Source organism: Trichomycterus rosablanca, chromosome 8 (genome assembly GCF_030014385.1).
Source record: "Trichomycterus rosablanca isolate fTriRos1 chromosome 8, fTriRos1.hap1, whole genome shotgun sequence".
NCBI lineage: Eukaryota > Metazoa > Chordata > Actinopteri > Siluriformes > Trichomycteridae > Trichomycterus > Trichomycterus rosablanca.
In genome coordinates this window covers 29951293-29965461 of record NC_085995.1, presented here as the reverse complement: position 1 = coordinate 29965461, position 14169 = coordinate 29951293, and the positions used below count along the sequence as shown (strand labels likewise).

General features: G+C 37.9%; 2 protein-coding genes across 2 annotated transcripts; one reads left to right on the top strand and one right to left on the bottom strand.

Moving 5' to 3' along the window:
- Positions 1 to 2114: 2114 nt before the first annotated feature.
- zgc:153018 (Transmembrane protein 179-like) lies at positions 2115 to 6160 on the bottom strand. Its single transcript, XM_062999650.1, has 4 exons — positions 5733 to 6160; positions 3401 to 3538; positions 2521 to 2599; positions 2115 to 2312 (listed from the first exon to the last, which is right to left on the bottom strand). The coding sequence occupies exons 1-4, from the start codon at positions 6056 to 6058 to the stop codon at positions 2115 to 2117; spliced, it is 741 nt and encodes a 246-aa protein (XP_062855720.1). The 5' UTR covers positions 6059 to 6160.
- Positions 6161 to 8552: 2392 nt separating this feature from the next.
- Positions 8553 to 13709, top strand: ttc9c (tetratricopeptide repeat domain 9C). Its single transcript, XM_063000008.1, has 4 exons — positions 8553 to 8659; positions 10306 to 10624; positions 11496 to 11678; positions 13049 to 13709. The coding sequence occupies exons 1-4, from the start codon at positions 8648 to 8650 to the stop codon at positions 13174 to 13176; spliced, it is 642 nt and encodes a 213-aa protein (XP_062856078.1). The 5' UTR covers positions 8553 to 8647; the 3' UTR covers positions 13177 to 13709.
- The last annotated feature ends 460 nt before the right edge of the window (positions 13710 to 14169 follow it).

Sequence of the window (14169 nt, the reverse complement as noted above, 5' to 3'; positions counted from 1 at the left end):
GCCCTTAACCCTCAATTGCTTAGACTGTATACTGTAAGTCGCTTTGGATAAAAGCGTCTGCTAAATGCCTAAAATGTAAATGTAACAAGGCATAACATACAACTTTATTACTATTCACAGGTTGAGAAATTGCATGTAAACAATAACAGCTATTTAAAATGAGCTTAAAGCAATAGCATTTCTCTCATTACTAACTTAGAAATGAACTTCTCTATTCCATCCCCTCAAGTTTCCCAATCAGCTGTTCGTGTGTCACCACAACCACTGGGGTCAGAAAGGTCAGAGATGTGAAAGGCATCACCTCAATTCTTTACATTCTGTGCTTTCTCATTTTCTGAATAAGCACCAGATGCTCAGCAGACAAAGGGAAATTAGGTAGTTTCCCCAGTGGCCGCATCTTCACAAACAGCGCCATATGAGAAACTTTCACACGGTGGGAGTAGAAAGAACATTCAGGAGCATGCAAGCAGAAAACATGTGCATAGCACTATACGTTCACAGTAAAGCAGCATGGGTCTGTGCTGAGCACATGCAACATTCTAGTCTTAGTTCCCATTCACTTTACATCACGTAACAATATTTTATTTGCAAGACATCTGCAATATGTTTCCTTCATATTAATAATTGTCATTAAACAACAGTTTACACTGTAATATTGTAAAAGTGGACAAAATTAAATTAGCGGTATGTATAAAACTGTGCTGTATAAGTGCAATAATACGTTTACACTTAAAATGTTACACTTTGTACAGCTAAAGATTATTTAGAGATAATTAAAGTTTCCCTGTTCATAGTTTCAATGCAGCTTGACTGCTAACAGTCTGTACTGAGCTGAACAGTTACTGCTTTGTTTTAATAGCTTGGGTTCCAGAAGTGACTTTGCCATTTGTTTTTAACAATTCTTTCAATCAGGTAAAAGCCCATGAACTATGCCCTTAAAATAAACTAACAAAAAAGGTAAAGGTACAACACAGTCTACTTTTGTACAGAAAAAGAAATCCAGGTAACTAATAGCAAATAAATAGTACTAAATGGAATTACTCGAACCAAGGAATGGGCAGTTACTGTTCAGCACTTTGTCAGTGCCTTTAAATGATAATTTTCCCTTGAATCTGGGATTATGTAGTGCTTCATCAAGACTTCAGCAATTAAAGCTGACAATATATTATTGTATCATCTCAGACTTCATCATAAGTCTATCTTGTGAGGTTTAAACATTATGCTAAACTCAATTTCTTTCATTAATAAATGAAATTTTTTTCTGTAACCTTATTTTTGTTTCTTCCCAGCCAACCGAAGTCAGTCAGACTGCTGTAGGCTCAGAAACAATTGTGACTGGTTAGTCATAGGAAAGACTGAGACAGGCTTTACTCTTATAGTTAAGTAAGTGTAAATCTGATCTATCACTGCTTATATAGGTAATTATAAAATTGGATAGTTTGCAATCATCATTAGTATTATCTCTTAATAATACTATTCATAGCAGTGACTCATCACCCAGTTCTAAACACATACCCATTTACAAATGAATTAGTAAAGTAGCCAGTTTAAGTGGCATCATGTAAACAATATTTAAAGCTTATTTTAAAGACATTTCTGTCTTATGTGTTTTGGGTGTTTTCACTTTTTCATATTTTACAGCCATGCATGGACAAAAAGCTGTTTTTCCACTGCACATTTAAAAACAGTAATCACACAAGGAAAAGAAATGCCACTGTAGGTTCTAAATCATGATCACTGTATAATCATGATACAAAAAGAAATCTCAGCTAAACAAATATCAAAATTCTGAGCAAATTCATTGCTGAAATAGTTTTCATGTTTGAATACAGGTCGCAGGTCGAAATAACTTATTAAATTTCAATATATATTAGGCAAACTGTTACACCCCAAGTACCTATGGTTAAGGAAAAAATTACTTTTAGTTTTATGGTACCAAAAGTTATAGTACAGTGTGCAGTGGAAAAAGGCCTTATTACTTAAAATTATATAGCAACAATAGATATAGTGAATGAATGCTGGAAGATGCTCCACACTGAGGATAGAGCTGCTTCATGCTATCTACTACACCCACAAAAAGCTCAAGGTGTTTTTTCTCAACACATTAAACAAAGTTAGGAGACTAAACAAAAACAGCAGGTGGGGGAATGAGGGTGTTGGCATGGACAATCTACATGAGATTGGCCCAACAGAAGCTCCTTTTCTCTGAGCAGACAAGGTCCACTAATCTGCTGGCTGTGAGAGTGGTAAAGTCTCAGGAAGGACAAAATGGATTGAGCCAACCACAGAGCTGTTACACACCACAGAGAGATCTGCAGAGCACAAATAGACAGTATGCATAACGTAAGCACCTTAAAATAAATACAGTTATTCAGTATTACAGAGTTAATACAACCCAATCTTACTGCATTATTAAAAACATAGTGTATCATTAGCCTTCTTTCTTCAAGCAGAAAACTGTAACTTCAAACAAAAAACTGTAGATAATTTTATTAAATGTGAGGTTATTCCATGCTGTACCTGTGCACAGGTAAGCTCTGAGTAGAATGAGGACGTTTCCACATCCAAGTAGAGTGGCACTGACTGAGACTCGGCACAACTGAAGAGAAAAACAGTAGTAAATCAGCTATGCAAATTAACAAATCTGAAGTTTCATCCCTGAGAGGTTCACTTAGCATTTCACATTCTATTCAATTCACATTGTACAGTTTTCCTTCTAGCTTAATGGCAGCGAGGTTTTTAATGGTTATTAATAAAAATGAAACAGATGAAAAGTATTTTTCTCCTAGCATAAATGTGGAAAGGTTTTAGGTTGCAGCAGCAGACTGTGTTAAGTGACAATGATTTTAAAAAATACTCAAGTACTCCAAGCCCATGTAGCTATGTCCATCACAGTAGTATGACAGCTTCTCAAACAATTCTGCCTAAGGGCTCGTTGGTTATGTAAATTCAGCAGCGGTTTCCGCCCTTGGCCTTTACGCACCGAGATTTCCCCTGACTCCCTGAATCTTTTAATGATACTATGAACTGTACATGGTGAAAGACTTGAATTCATTGCAATCTTGCACTAAGAAATACTGTCAATTCTCACAAAATTTAGCACAAAATGGTGAACCATGACCCAGCCTTGCTGGCAAAGAATATGCTTTTTGTGGATGCTCCTTTTATACTTAATCTTGATGATCTTGCCTTGTACTAGTTAAACTGTATTCCAGAACAGTTTCACTTGTATGACCTGAGTCTTATTTTGCTTCTTTCCCATCTTTTTCCAGTGAGTTGTAGGTGTCACATTCGACTGTTTCTATACTTACACAATACAATTGGGTTCATCAGTAAAAAAAACATAACCCTAGCTTTAGGTCACTGAATTTTGCTCATTGTACAATATTAATATGCTTACCTGTATGGTCGGGTGTTGTGATTGGTGACAGTGTTGCACCAGGACACAAGGCCAAGGGTAAGAGTCGCACTGGCCCCACCAGAGAGAAAAAGCACACACAGGCTCAGTAGCAGTGTAAGAAATGCCGAAAACAAGGTACTGCAACACAAAGTAAGAATAAACTGCCTATGAAATCAGATCAGGTAGTCAGTGACCAGAGGACTCTACTGCCCATTTAAACAGTTCAGCATTAAATGGTGGTAATTCATTCAGCAACTGAATAGTGTGTTTAATAGATATGTGGGACTAATAAATACATTCTGATGTGCCTAACAGTAGAGATTTGTCTCTACTATTTAGGGTAGTATAGTTAAAATAACTGTCCCAAAAAGAAATTACTATTTGATATTTTTATTACACTCACTCACTTACTTCTTAACCGCTTATCCAATTAGGGTTGCGAGGTTGGGGTGCTGGAGCCTATCAGTAATTCAGTGTCACCAATTAACCTGACTGCATGTTTTTGTACTGTGGGAGGAAACCGGAGCTCCCGGAGGAAACTCACACAGACACGGGGAGAACATGCAAACACCGCCCCGCCTGGGGACCAAACCTGTCATCTGAATATGATTTGGTTTTTGGTGTATGTGTATCTGCATACAGGGGCGACACAGTGGCTCAGTGGGTAGCACTGTCACCAAGAAGGTCCTGGGTTCAATCCCCAGGTGGGGTCGTCCGGGTCCTTTCTGTGTGGAGTTTGCATGTTCTCTGCGTGGGTTTCCTAGTTAAGAGTATTAAAGTAATAAACTATACAGAGTTACGAATGGTTTACCATACAAACATTTTGGGTTACAAGCGATCCTTTTCAACTTAATGTACGAACAAATTTCGGATTACGAACCGAAATTCGCGAAACACGTGACGTCACGAACAAGTTAACTCCGACCGTCTTTCTCTCTGTATGTATACAGTGAGAGAACATTCGCACAGACGATGGTGTTTTCAATATTAAAATTTCCCCAAATAAGGAGCAGAGAGAGCACAGAGCTGAGAAACATTACATTTGTTGTTGCATAATTACTCCTGCCAGTAGCTGTCACTGTGTATAAGACAGAGGGGACAGTGAGTAAGAGAGAAGAAGGAAATAGCTAAGTAAAGAATTGTTTCTTTCGTGCAATTACACCTACGAAATACAATACTATTAAAATAAAGAAGGAAATAATAGAGAAATATGAAAGTTATTGTTGTTTCTGCTAGATACATTTTATAAAAAAAAGGAAATGTATTATGGTGTATGTGATGGTGTATTATGGTGTATGAAATGTGATGTATGTGTTTTATGTACAGTACTACTGTGTATTTTTGTTTATTATTGTTTATTACAGGAATGTCTATTCTATAATTTAAGATTTAAGAGAAATATACTTGTATTTATAACAAAAAAGACCATTTAAGACATTAGAAAGGTTAGGTAAGGGGGGTGGTTTGGGAGGTCTGGTACGGATTAATTCTATTTACATTATTTCTTATGGGAAAAATAGGTTTAACTAACGAACATTTTGACTGAAGAACAACCCTTTGGAACCAATTAAGTTCGTAAGTCTAATTATAGAATATGGCCAGTGATAGCTCAGTGGTTAAGGTACTGGACTAGTAAGCAGAAGGTTGCCGGTTCAAGCCCCGCCACCACCAAGTTGTCACTGTTGGGTCCCTGAGCAAGGCCCTTAACCCTCAGTTGCTCATTGTGTTCAGCTCATTGTGTAAGTCGCTTTGGATAAAAGCGTCTGCTAAATGCTGAAAATGTAAATGTAAGTCAAGGGTCGACTGTAGTTCATTATGAAGCTGTATGATAGTATTGTGTTATAGTTATTATTATAGACTATGATGGTTTATTACTGTAGCGTTTTAAGGTAACACTATAGTTCATTATGAAGCTGTATGATAGTATTGTGTTATAGTTTATTATTATAGACTATGATAGTTTCTTAGTGAATAGTATTAGAGTAACACACTATAATTCATTATGAAGCTATATAACAGTATTGTGGTATAGTTTATTATTATAGACTATGATGGTTTATTACTGTAGAGTATTAGAGTAACACACTATAGTTCATTATGAAGCTATATAACAGTATTGTGTTATAGTTTATTATTACAGACTATGATGGTTTATTACTATCATAATTAGAGTAACACACTAAAGTTCATCATGATGCTGTATAACAGTATTGTGGTATAGTTTGTTATTATAGACTATGATTTTACTACAGAGTTTACTACAGTACAGTATTGGAGTAACACACTATAGTTCATTGTAACAGTGTAATATTGGTTGTAATGATGGACTCACTCATCGTGGCGGCGGTGCAGGTAGAATAAACTCCTCCAGCTCTGTGTAGCACCGTACAGAACAGTAAACACACCCACAAACGTTGCGAACTGACATGCTGCGGGAGGACCCCACTGCTGCATCACTAAATGCTCCACTGCTCCCGGTCCGGTTCCTCTCCCACTGCCGTTCTCTGTCGTCCAGAAGCCCTGACTGAACAGCGCACACCTCCCTTTAAACGCCGAGCCGTTCAGTGCCAGCGGTACCACAACCAACAGCCCGGCGATAACGGACAGGGCGTGGGCAACACAGTGCGCTACCAGCAAGCGCCGATCCAGCTCCATCATTTTACCTTGTTAGAAGAAAGTTGTTTGCGAACGATCAGGCAGGACGGTGTCAGTCGGTCGCGTTTTGTGTGTGTTTACAGTTATTACGGGTATAAACGTGGATCTCCCACATCCAGCAGCTATTTCTGTAAGGGTTCCTCCCCTCCTGCGCTGTGTTTTGCACGTAGTTTCTACGTTAAATATAATACTATAGAGAAATATAGTGCACTAGTTAGGGTGCAAAAAGCTCTTAGTTTAAACCCTATATAGTGTGTTAATGTAGGGGGTAAGAAGCTGTTTGACATGCTTACCATGTCACGTGATCGCTGCTGATTGGTCGTTTTAACCGCTACGTTCTGTTCGTCATTCTAGAAGATTTTTCAAATGATCAATGTGATGTGGAAAATTCCACCAGTTCTTCTTCAAAACCAAATCAACACCAAACTTCCCTTTAAACCAGTTAGATTAAAGCAATAATACGATCTTATAAGCCAAGACAAAACTAAAATTACAAAAATGGATTGTTATAAACAATATCAAGCGAACACATCTAATCTAATCCCATTACCCTAAAAAACTAGTAATAGCACAAAATAAATGTTCAAAATCTGCATTAATTAATTACACTAATTACATTTTTTTGTGAAATAAATCTCTAAATAGACAAAAAGTTAGTTTATGTTACAAACAGGGCCAAAGTAAATTGGCAGACAATACTAGGCCTACTACAATGTTTGTGACTTCTTCCCAGCTCAGTGTGCTTTTATTCAAGTGACTGGGCGGCATGGTGGCTCGGTGGGTAGCACTGTCGCCTCACAGCAAGAAGGTCCTGGGTTTGATCCCCAGGTCCTTTCTGTGTGGAGTTTGCATGTTCTCCCCGTGTCTGTGTGGGTTTGCTCCGGTTTCCTCCCACAGTCCAAAGACATGCAAGTGAGGTGAAATAGAAATGCAAAATTGTCCATGACTGTGTTTGACATTAAACTTGTGAACTGATGAATTGAGTAACTACCGTTTCTGTCATGAATGTAACCAAAGTGTGTAAAAACATGACGTTAAATCCAAATAAATAAGTATTCATTTACATTTACATTTTCGGCATTTAGTAGACGCTTTTATTCAGAGCGACATACAGAAGTGCTTCCATAGTAAACATTACCTTACTCTAGTTTAAGTAGACAACAGTCCAAGAACACAAATCTGCTAAAACCCTGTTAGAACCAATTTTTTTTGCAAGAAATGAATTAGTATTAGTGAGTGTTAGTAAGTAAGTACAAGTCAGCATACAAGTACAAGTGTTTAGTAAAGAGGTGGGTTTTAAATCGTTTTTTAAAGACAGCAAGAGACTCAGATGTTCGAAGTTCGTTCCACCACTTGGGTGCAAGTACAGAGAAGAGCCTTGATGCTTGTCTTCCTCGAGTCCTGGGTGGAGGATCAAATGACCTAATTTAAAAAATTTACACACTTTTTTCTGTTACTTGCAATTACTTTACTTCAGAAACATTTGAAGCAAAAGGCCATGAAGCTATCCTTTTTTTTACCAAGGCTGAAAACAAAACCCAACTGCCACCTTATCCAAAGAGAAAGTTTATCTTCCTGTAGCTGGCTTCCTGTACCTGTCCGCATTCAGTTTAAAACACTGACGCTTGCCTACAAAGCCAAAAATGGACCAGCCCCAAGCTACCTTCGAGGTCTAATAAAACCCCGCTCTGTACCACACAACCTCCGAGCCACTAGTCTCGCTCGACTTGATCCTCCACCCAGGACTAGAGGAAGACAAGCATCAAGGCTCTTCTCTATACTGGCACCCAAATGGTGGAATAAACTTCCTGTGTCTGTCCGAACATCTGAGTCTCTTGCTGTCTTTAAAAAAACTATTAAAAACCCACCTCTTTACTAAGCACTTAAGCTGACTTGTACTTACTTACTAACACTCTTATTCATTTCTTTTTCATTTCTTTAAAAAAAAACCAAACAAACAAACAAAAAAACACTTCGGTTCTAACAGGTTTTAGCAGATGTGTTCTTGGTTTGTTGTCTACTTAAACTAGAGTAATGAAATGTTTACTATGGAAGCACTTCTGTACGTCGCTCTGGATAAGAGCGTCTGCTAAATCCCGAAAATGTAAATGTAAATGTCTTGATAGTCGAGATTTAATCCAAGAAAAAGCAGGTCTGCTATGAAGTTGACGCTATGGAAACAAGCTCTACCTTTCCAGAAAAAAGGGCATTGTCTATTCAGAATAGTTCATTATCCAAATAACATCTGGTCGGTGGGGGTTTCATTGAGGTCCCTTTCTAATGTTGAGTGGAAAAGGATGAGTGTCAAAAGTGTATAAAGTGTATAGAGTAACATATGGTCTACAGTCAGTACTTGTAAATGTACGTACAGTTCAAGATAGTATGTCAATAGCAAGAAGATCTATGCAACCTCACAATCTTTCGGAAATTGTTTAGTTACTGTCGCTAGAGAGCGCTGTGCGTTCCAGCAGAAGTAAACGCTGCACACCAAAAACGAGTAAGAAAGCTTCTCCCAGCACCCTGTGTTTGTTACATACTAAAGCTGGATTTGTTTAAAACGCAGCGCATTAATTATACTTTAAGTCTACACTAATGGATGAAAAGGTAACCTGTAGCTCATATAGTTAATATTCAGCTTGGTGTTTTGTTGTTGTACTGAACTTGAGTGGGAGGTGGCTGCATCATCCCGTTTAAAACAAATTCACCACACTGAAGTGCATACTACTGTACTAAATAGTATGTACTAAAACCAGCGACACCATGGGTGATGTACTAATTTGGTATACTAGTAAGTACGGTAGTGTGCGGGTTGAATCAGAGTTTTAGGCGCATGTAAGTCTTGTACTGCGCTTGTGTCTGGGTATAGTAGTTATAGTGAGTAGCTAATGATAGATTTGTACTTTTTGGAACTCTCATTAAGAATGAACAAGGCTTTTCAGTAGGAATGGGTAATATGGAAAACGTTGACTTGAAATGTGAAGGTTTTACCACAGTACACTATAGATAAGATACTAAGATACTTGTGAGGTGGGTTTTAGACCCACTTATGACCGTAAGCAGTACTGAAGTTAAATGACTTTTTTCTGTGATACATTGACACACTGTCCAGGATGTATTTTTTTTCCTTGTGCCCAGTTCTCCCATGACAAGCTCCATCCCCACCACCTTTCTGATTAGTTAATGTATTTACTAAAAGTTACAGGGCATCTTATACCCACTCATTTATAATTTGGAGTGGACAATCAAACCTTCCAACTAGTTTTGGTAAAGGGGGAGAATAGTAAAAACCCTTCAGGAAAAATGTCAAGCTTCTCACAAATATCCAGTAGCAGGGGTCGAAACTGGCACCAACATCACCTGATGTACCTCCATACAAAAAATAAAGTTAATTGTTGTTGATCAAAAAGAAAATACCTTGTATCTTTTTAGAAAGTGCACAGTGATAAATAACCCAGATGGTGGAATTAATTTTCACTTGTCTGAACAGAGAGTCTCTCTTCTTTAGAAATGAAAAAACATATACCTTTTTATTAAGCACTTAAATGGAAACTTAGCAATGTTTACTTTATTGTGCCAAATGTAAAGTTTGTTGGAGAAGAGATAATGCTATGGGGTTGTTCTTCAGGGGTTGACCCAGGCCCCCTAGTTACAGTGAAGGGAAATCTTAATGCTTCAGCATACCAATCCATTTCAAAAACTGTATGTTTCCACCTTTGTGGAAACAGTTTGAGAAAGGGCCTTTTTTCCAGCATGACCCCAATGGATGAAGCAAGGTCCAAAAAGGCTTGGTTGGGTGAGTTTGATGTGGTAGAACTTGACTAGCCCACACAGAGCCCTGACCTCATCCCCACCAAACACCTGATAAACTAGAACAGATATTGTGAGCCAGGCAAACTAACATCAATATCTGACCTCACAAATGCTATTTTAGATAGAAAATAGCATTAAAATTCCACAGACACACTCAAAAAATTGTGGAAAGCCTTTCTAAACAAGTGAAAGCTGTTATACCTGCAAGGGGGGGAAACTTTATATCAATGCCAAAGTTTTAACTTAGTAGGCTTGTGTAAAATACATTTTGGCTTGACCTCCAAGGTGGTTCATCAGATATCAGGAGGTACCCTGTACCTACAACCTCCTACAAGCAGCATTTTTAAAACATGTTAAACAAGGTAGCTAGTCAGTAAAATAGACTACTGTAAGTTTATTATTTTGAGTCTTGTGGGCTGACAGAGTTTTGTGTTTGGTAGGAAGATTCTGATCAAGGCACCCCAGAAACAGAAAACGGTGCTGCTTCATGTCTTGGCGCTACTGGAGGCACAGGCTCACAAGTGGACTCTCAGCTGGCAGAGGCCACACGCTTTAAAACAGAGGGCAACTCATTTTATAAGGAGAAGAATGTGCGTGCTGCCATTGGACGTTATCACCGTGCCCTGCTCGTGCTTCGTAGCCTGGACTCTAATGTAATGTCAAATATTAAAGGGTTTGGACCCACAGCAACCGTCCTCACTGCAGAGCAAGATGAACAAGTCAAGAACATGCAGATTGACTGCTATAACAACTTAGCAGGTAAGATGGAAAAGCTTTAGGTAAACTGATCTTAACTATGATACTATAGTACTTAAGTGTACATGTAAGTTTATTACTAAAAAAAATAAAAATACGGAATGGAAAGGTAAAGAAGATTTTTGGGTCAGTTGAGGGTATTATTATTTGGTATAAAAGGAATCTTTGCATGCAAAGATTACCCAATCCCAGTCTTTCTAAATTTTGTTTACATCTACAAAATACAATTAAGTTGGTCAGTGAAAGGATAGAAAATATATTTTGTACTTTTGTTAATTAAAATTCAAGGGAATTAACAATCACTGATTCATGTTTTTATTGGGTTTTACAAAATGTTCCAACTTTTCAGGAAATGTGGTTTGCAGAATGAAGATTTTTTTAAACAATAGAGACAGAATGCAAATTTACATTCTACTTGCAAACATCATGATGCTATCCAAAATAGGTCAGATGAAACTGTTATTCATTGTGGTTCTTGAGGTCTTAAACACACTATGTTCCAAGACAGGGGTTTTCATCCTGTGGAGCATGAGTACCTGTCCAGGGGTTTAGGTTGGGGGGCACAAGTTCAAGGTCGGCACACGAAAGGGGGCGCATGTCCAAAAAGGTTGAAAACCCCTGTTCTAAGACACATCTTAGGTTCTGGCCAAAATTCCTTATTGTGATATTTTTGTTTCAGGCAAAATATCACACAGTAAATAGTGAATGTGTAAAAGTGCAGCAAAAACAGCTTGCTTCAGGTTAAGTAGTACTTTGGAATGCTTAAAATATAAAGTCACAGCACAGATGATTATTTTATAATGCTTTAAGGCGATCATTGTACAATTAGTCACAATTCACACCACTGTATATGTTTGATGTCTGTGTTGAGCAGCATGCCTACTACAGCGTGAGGTCGTGGACTACACCCGTGTGCAGGAGTACAGTTTGAAGGTGCTGCAGTGGAGACCTGCAGATGTTAAAGCCCTGTACAGAGCTGGAGTGGCCACACTGGAGCTGGGTGATGCTGAGGCTGCTCGTCGATACCTCCTGCAGGCCAGCAGAGGGAAACCTAATGGTAAAAGCAAACTTTGTGCCTAATATATTAAAAGTTAGTTGAATGCAAATAGCAAACCACCAGGAAACTAATAGAATAAATAAGACTGAAATCACACATATAAACCTGGATTCACTTAATGAAAACTGCAATACACATTTTTTTTATGTCAGCATTAGTGCTTGATATGAAGAAAGTTTGCAATTTAATTTGCAATTAGCATTTTAAAGAATGCAGTTAAAATGCACTAAACGAATTCACATTACCTAATTAGTATACATTATTGTATGCATACCATTGCACACATTTGACAGTACTGTTACTATTTAGCACGGTTGTGTGTGGATGAGACAAAGCCTGTTTCAGGTGTTGTTATTACTTTAAGCTCTAAATTCAAACTGAGTTCCTAAAATTACTATTAGAAAGAGCTTGCTTCAGCTGGTAGGATGTCACTGGCAAGCCATTGTGGCCAAAGTGTATAAAATACTGAGACAATATCTTTTACAAGGGACATATCAGTCTCTGTGTTGTTTGTTTTGAGGCAGTAAACTCGTTCATAGGTCACCTTTTGCCGGTAGTCAGTCATTAGTTTTCCTAGTGCCCTAGTAGTTCCTAGTTTTTCCTCCCCCCATCCCTATTTCACTCAGCACTCAGTACTACCCCCACGCCGACCAAGGTGGTCTTAGACTATCACACGTCACCTCCAACTGCCTAGGATTCAGACCTGATATCTCATCAGTGGTGGCTGAGACCAAAAAACACTGACCATCCCAAGCACATGACATTTGCGTAGGATGATTGGCTCAAATGTATATGTATAGAACTATATGTCCTAGGGTACACTTTGGCACTAAACTCAAACTCCATAGAAAATAGAAATTGGGTAATACTAATAAGCACTTTCTTCAGTTCTCATACAACCTTTGTGGTTGCTTCCCGAACGCAAGGCTTATTTTGGTATCTGTAGACTGGTAGATGTTTGGAACTTTGTTCTGTGTGAACTGCATAGCAGATGTTGCTAGGAAACTGGAGGGGTTTATTTAGTTTTCCTTGCAATTTAACACAGCTGACAGCTTAACGAATGGAGCTGCACTGAACAAAACCAACATACCTTAATAGGTGGCCAACCAAGGACTGAACTCTACAGATGTTTAAAAAAAACCTTTGCGTATTTGGTTTTTATAAATGCACCAGGAACTTTATTATACTTTGGATTAATATAGTTAATTAAATGGGGACGGGGGCTACAAAATATCTATTACTTTGTGTTGGATGCGATTAGCTTTTGCCCTCTTCTTTTAAAGATATATTGTGACTGTACTAATATAAATAAATAACATACACAATAATTAAGTGCAGCATCTGCTAAAAGTACGATATCTTTTTTTTAGATGCTAACGTGAAGAAACAGCTGCAGCGGGTGGAGGAACGGCTCAGCAAAGACTTTCAAAAGGAGAAAGCTCTCTACAAAGGCATGTTCAGTAAACAAAAGCAGGAAGGAGAAGAAGCCATGGGCTAAAACCTAAATCATGTAAGAATAGCTTTAAAGATCTGAACCAGCTGAAGGGTTCAATGCTTACCAAAACAATATTAAGATATCTTGCAGCAAACATGAAAATTAAGCCCAAATAAGAATGTATTGGCACTTTTGTCAGGACTGTTGACTTGCAAGTTTGAAAATTAAAGCCCTTATTAATCCACTGACAGTGGCTTCATCAAACATCAGTTGGAAACTGATCCTGTGGTATTTGAAATCTTTTGTCATGTTTTTCAGCATTCTTGTATAATAAATATTTCTGAAGTCATATGAATGATTCTTATATTTCTGGAACTCTAGAGACCCAGTCGTAAAATTAGGAAAATAAGAATAAAATTTGCCAAAAAAAGCAACACGCTAACTCTTAATAGTGTACCAGCTTACAGTCAATACAATATCATTTAACCTAACTACATTAAAATGTGTGAGATGTTTCAAAATCAATTAGGAGGTTAAATAAAATGGATTAGAATGTGTCTGCATATCATTTTTGGCCATGTTTTAGCTTGACCACCATCCACTTTGCAAAGCAATGCGATTGGCAAGATTCCTGAGTGATATTTAATATGTTATTAGGGTGGCACTGTGGGTGTCGCCTCACAGCCTGAAGCTCCTGGGTTTGATTCCCAGGTGGAGTGGTCTAGGTTCTTTCTGTGTGGAGTCTACATGTTCTTCCAATGTCTGTGTGGGTTTCCTCTCACAATTCAGACATGTAGGGTAGGTGAACCCGATGTCATCTGTGACATTTGGTTACATCTATGAGAGGACAGGTAGTTGGGTAACTCTTGATTTATTAGCCACAGAAATGTGATGTTTTTCCTAATAAACAAACTATATTAATAAAAAGATTTAAATATAAAAAGAAGATAAACACCTCACAAATGTTTTAAATAGGGGAATTAGGTCTTGCAACACTTATTTACAACCTCTGGCAAAAATTATGGAATCACCTCACTTGGAGGATTTTCACTCAGC

Bases quoted from the DNA above. Each gene is read 5' to 3' on its own strand.
- zgc:153018 (XM_062999650.1), bottom strand. From the start codon at position 6,058: ATGATGGAGCTGGATCGGCGCTTGCTGGTAGCGCACTGTGTTGCCCAC. The intron at 2,600-3,400 runs GTAAGCATATTA...TTTTCTCTTCAG, and splicing joins CACAACACCCGACCATACAG to TTGTGCCGAGTCTCAGTCAG. The intron at 2,313-2,520 runs GTACAGCATGGA...TGTGCTCTGCAG, and splicing joins CAGAGCTTACCTGTGCACAG to ATCTCTCTGTGGTGTGTAAC.
- ttc9c (XM_063000008.1), top strand. The intron at 10,625-11,495 runs GTAAGATGGAAA...TGTGTTGAGCAG, and splicing joins CTGCTATAACAACTTAGCAG to CATGCCTACTACAGCGTGAG. The intron at 11,679-13,048 runs GTAAAAGCAAAC...TCTTTTTTTTAG, and splicing joins CAGCAGAGGGAAACCTAATG to ATGCTAACGTGAAGAAACAG.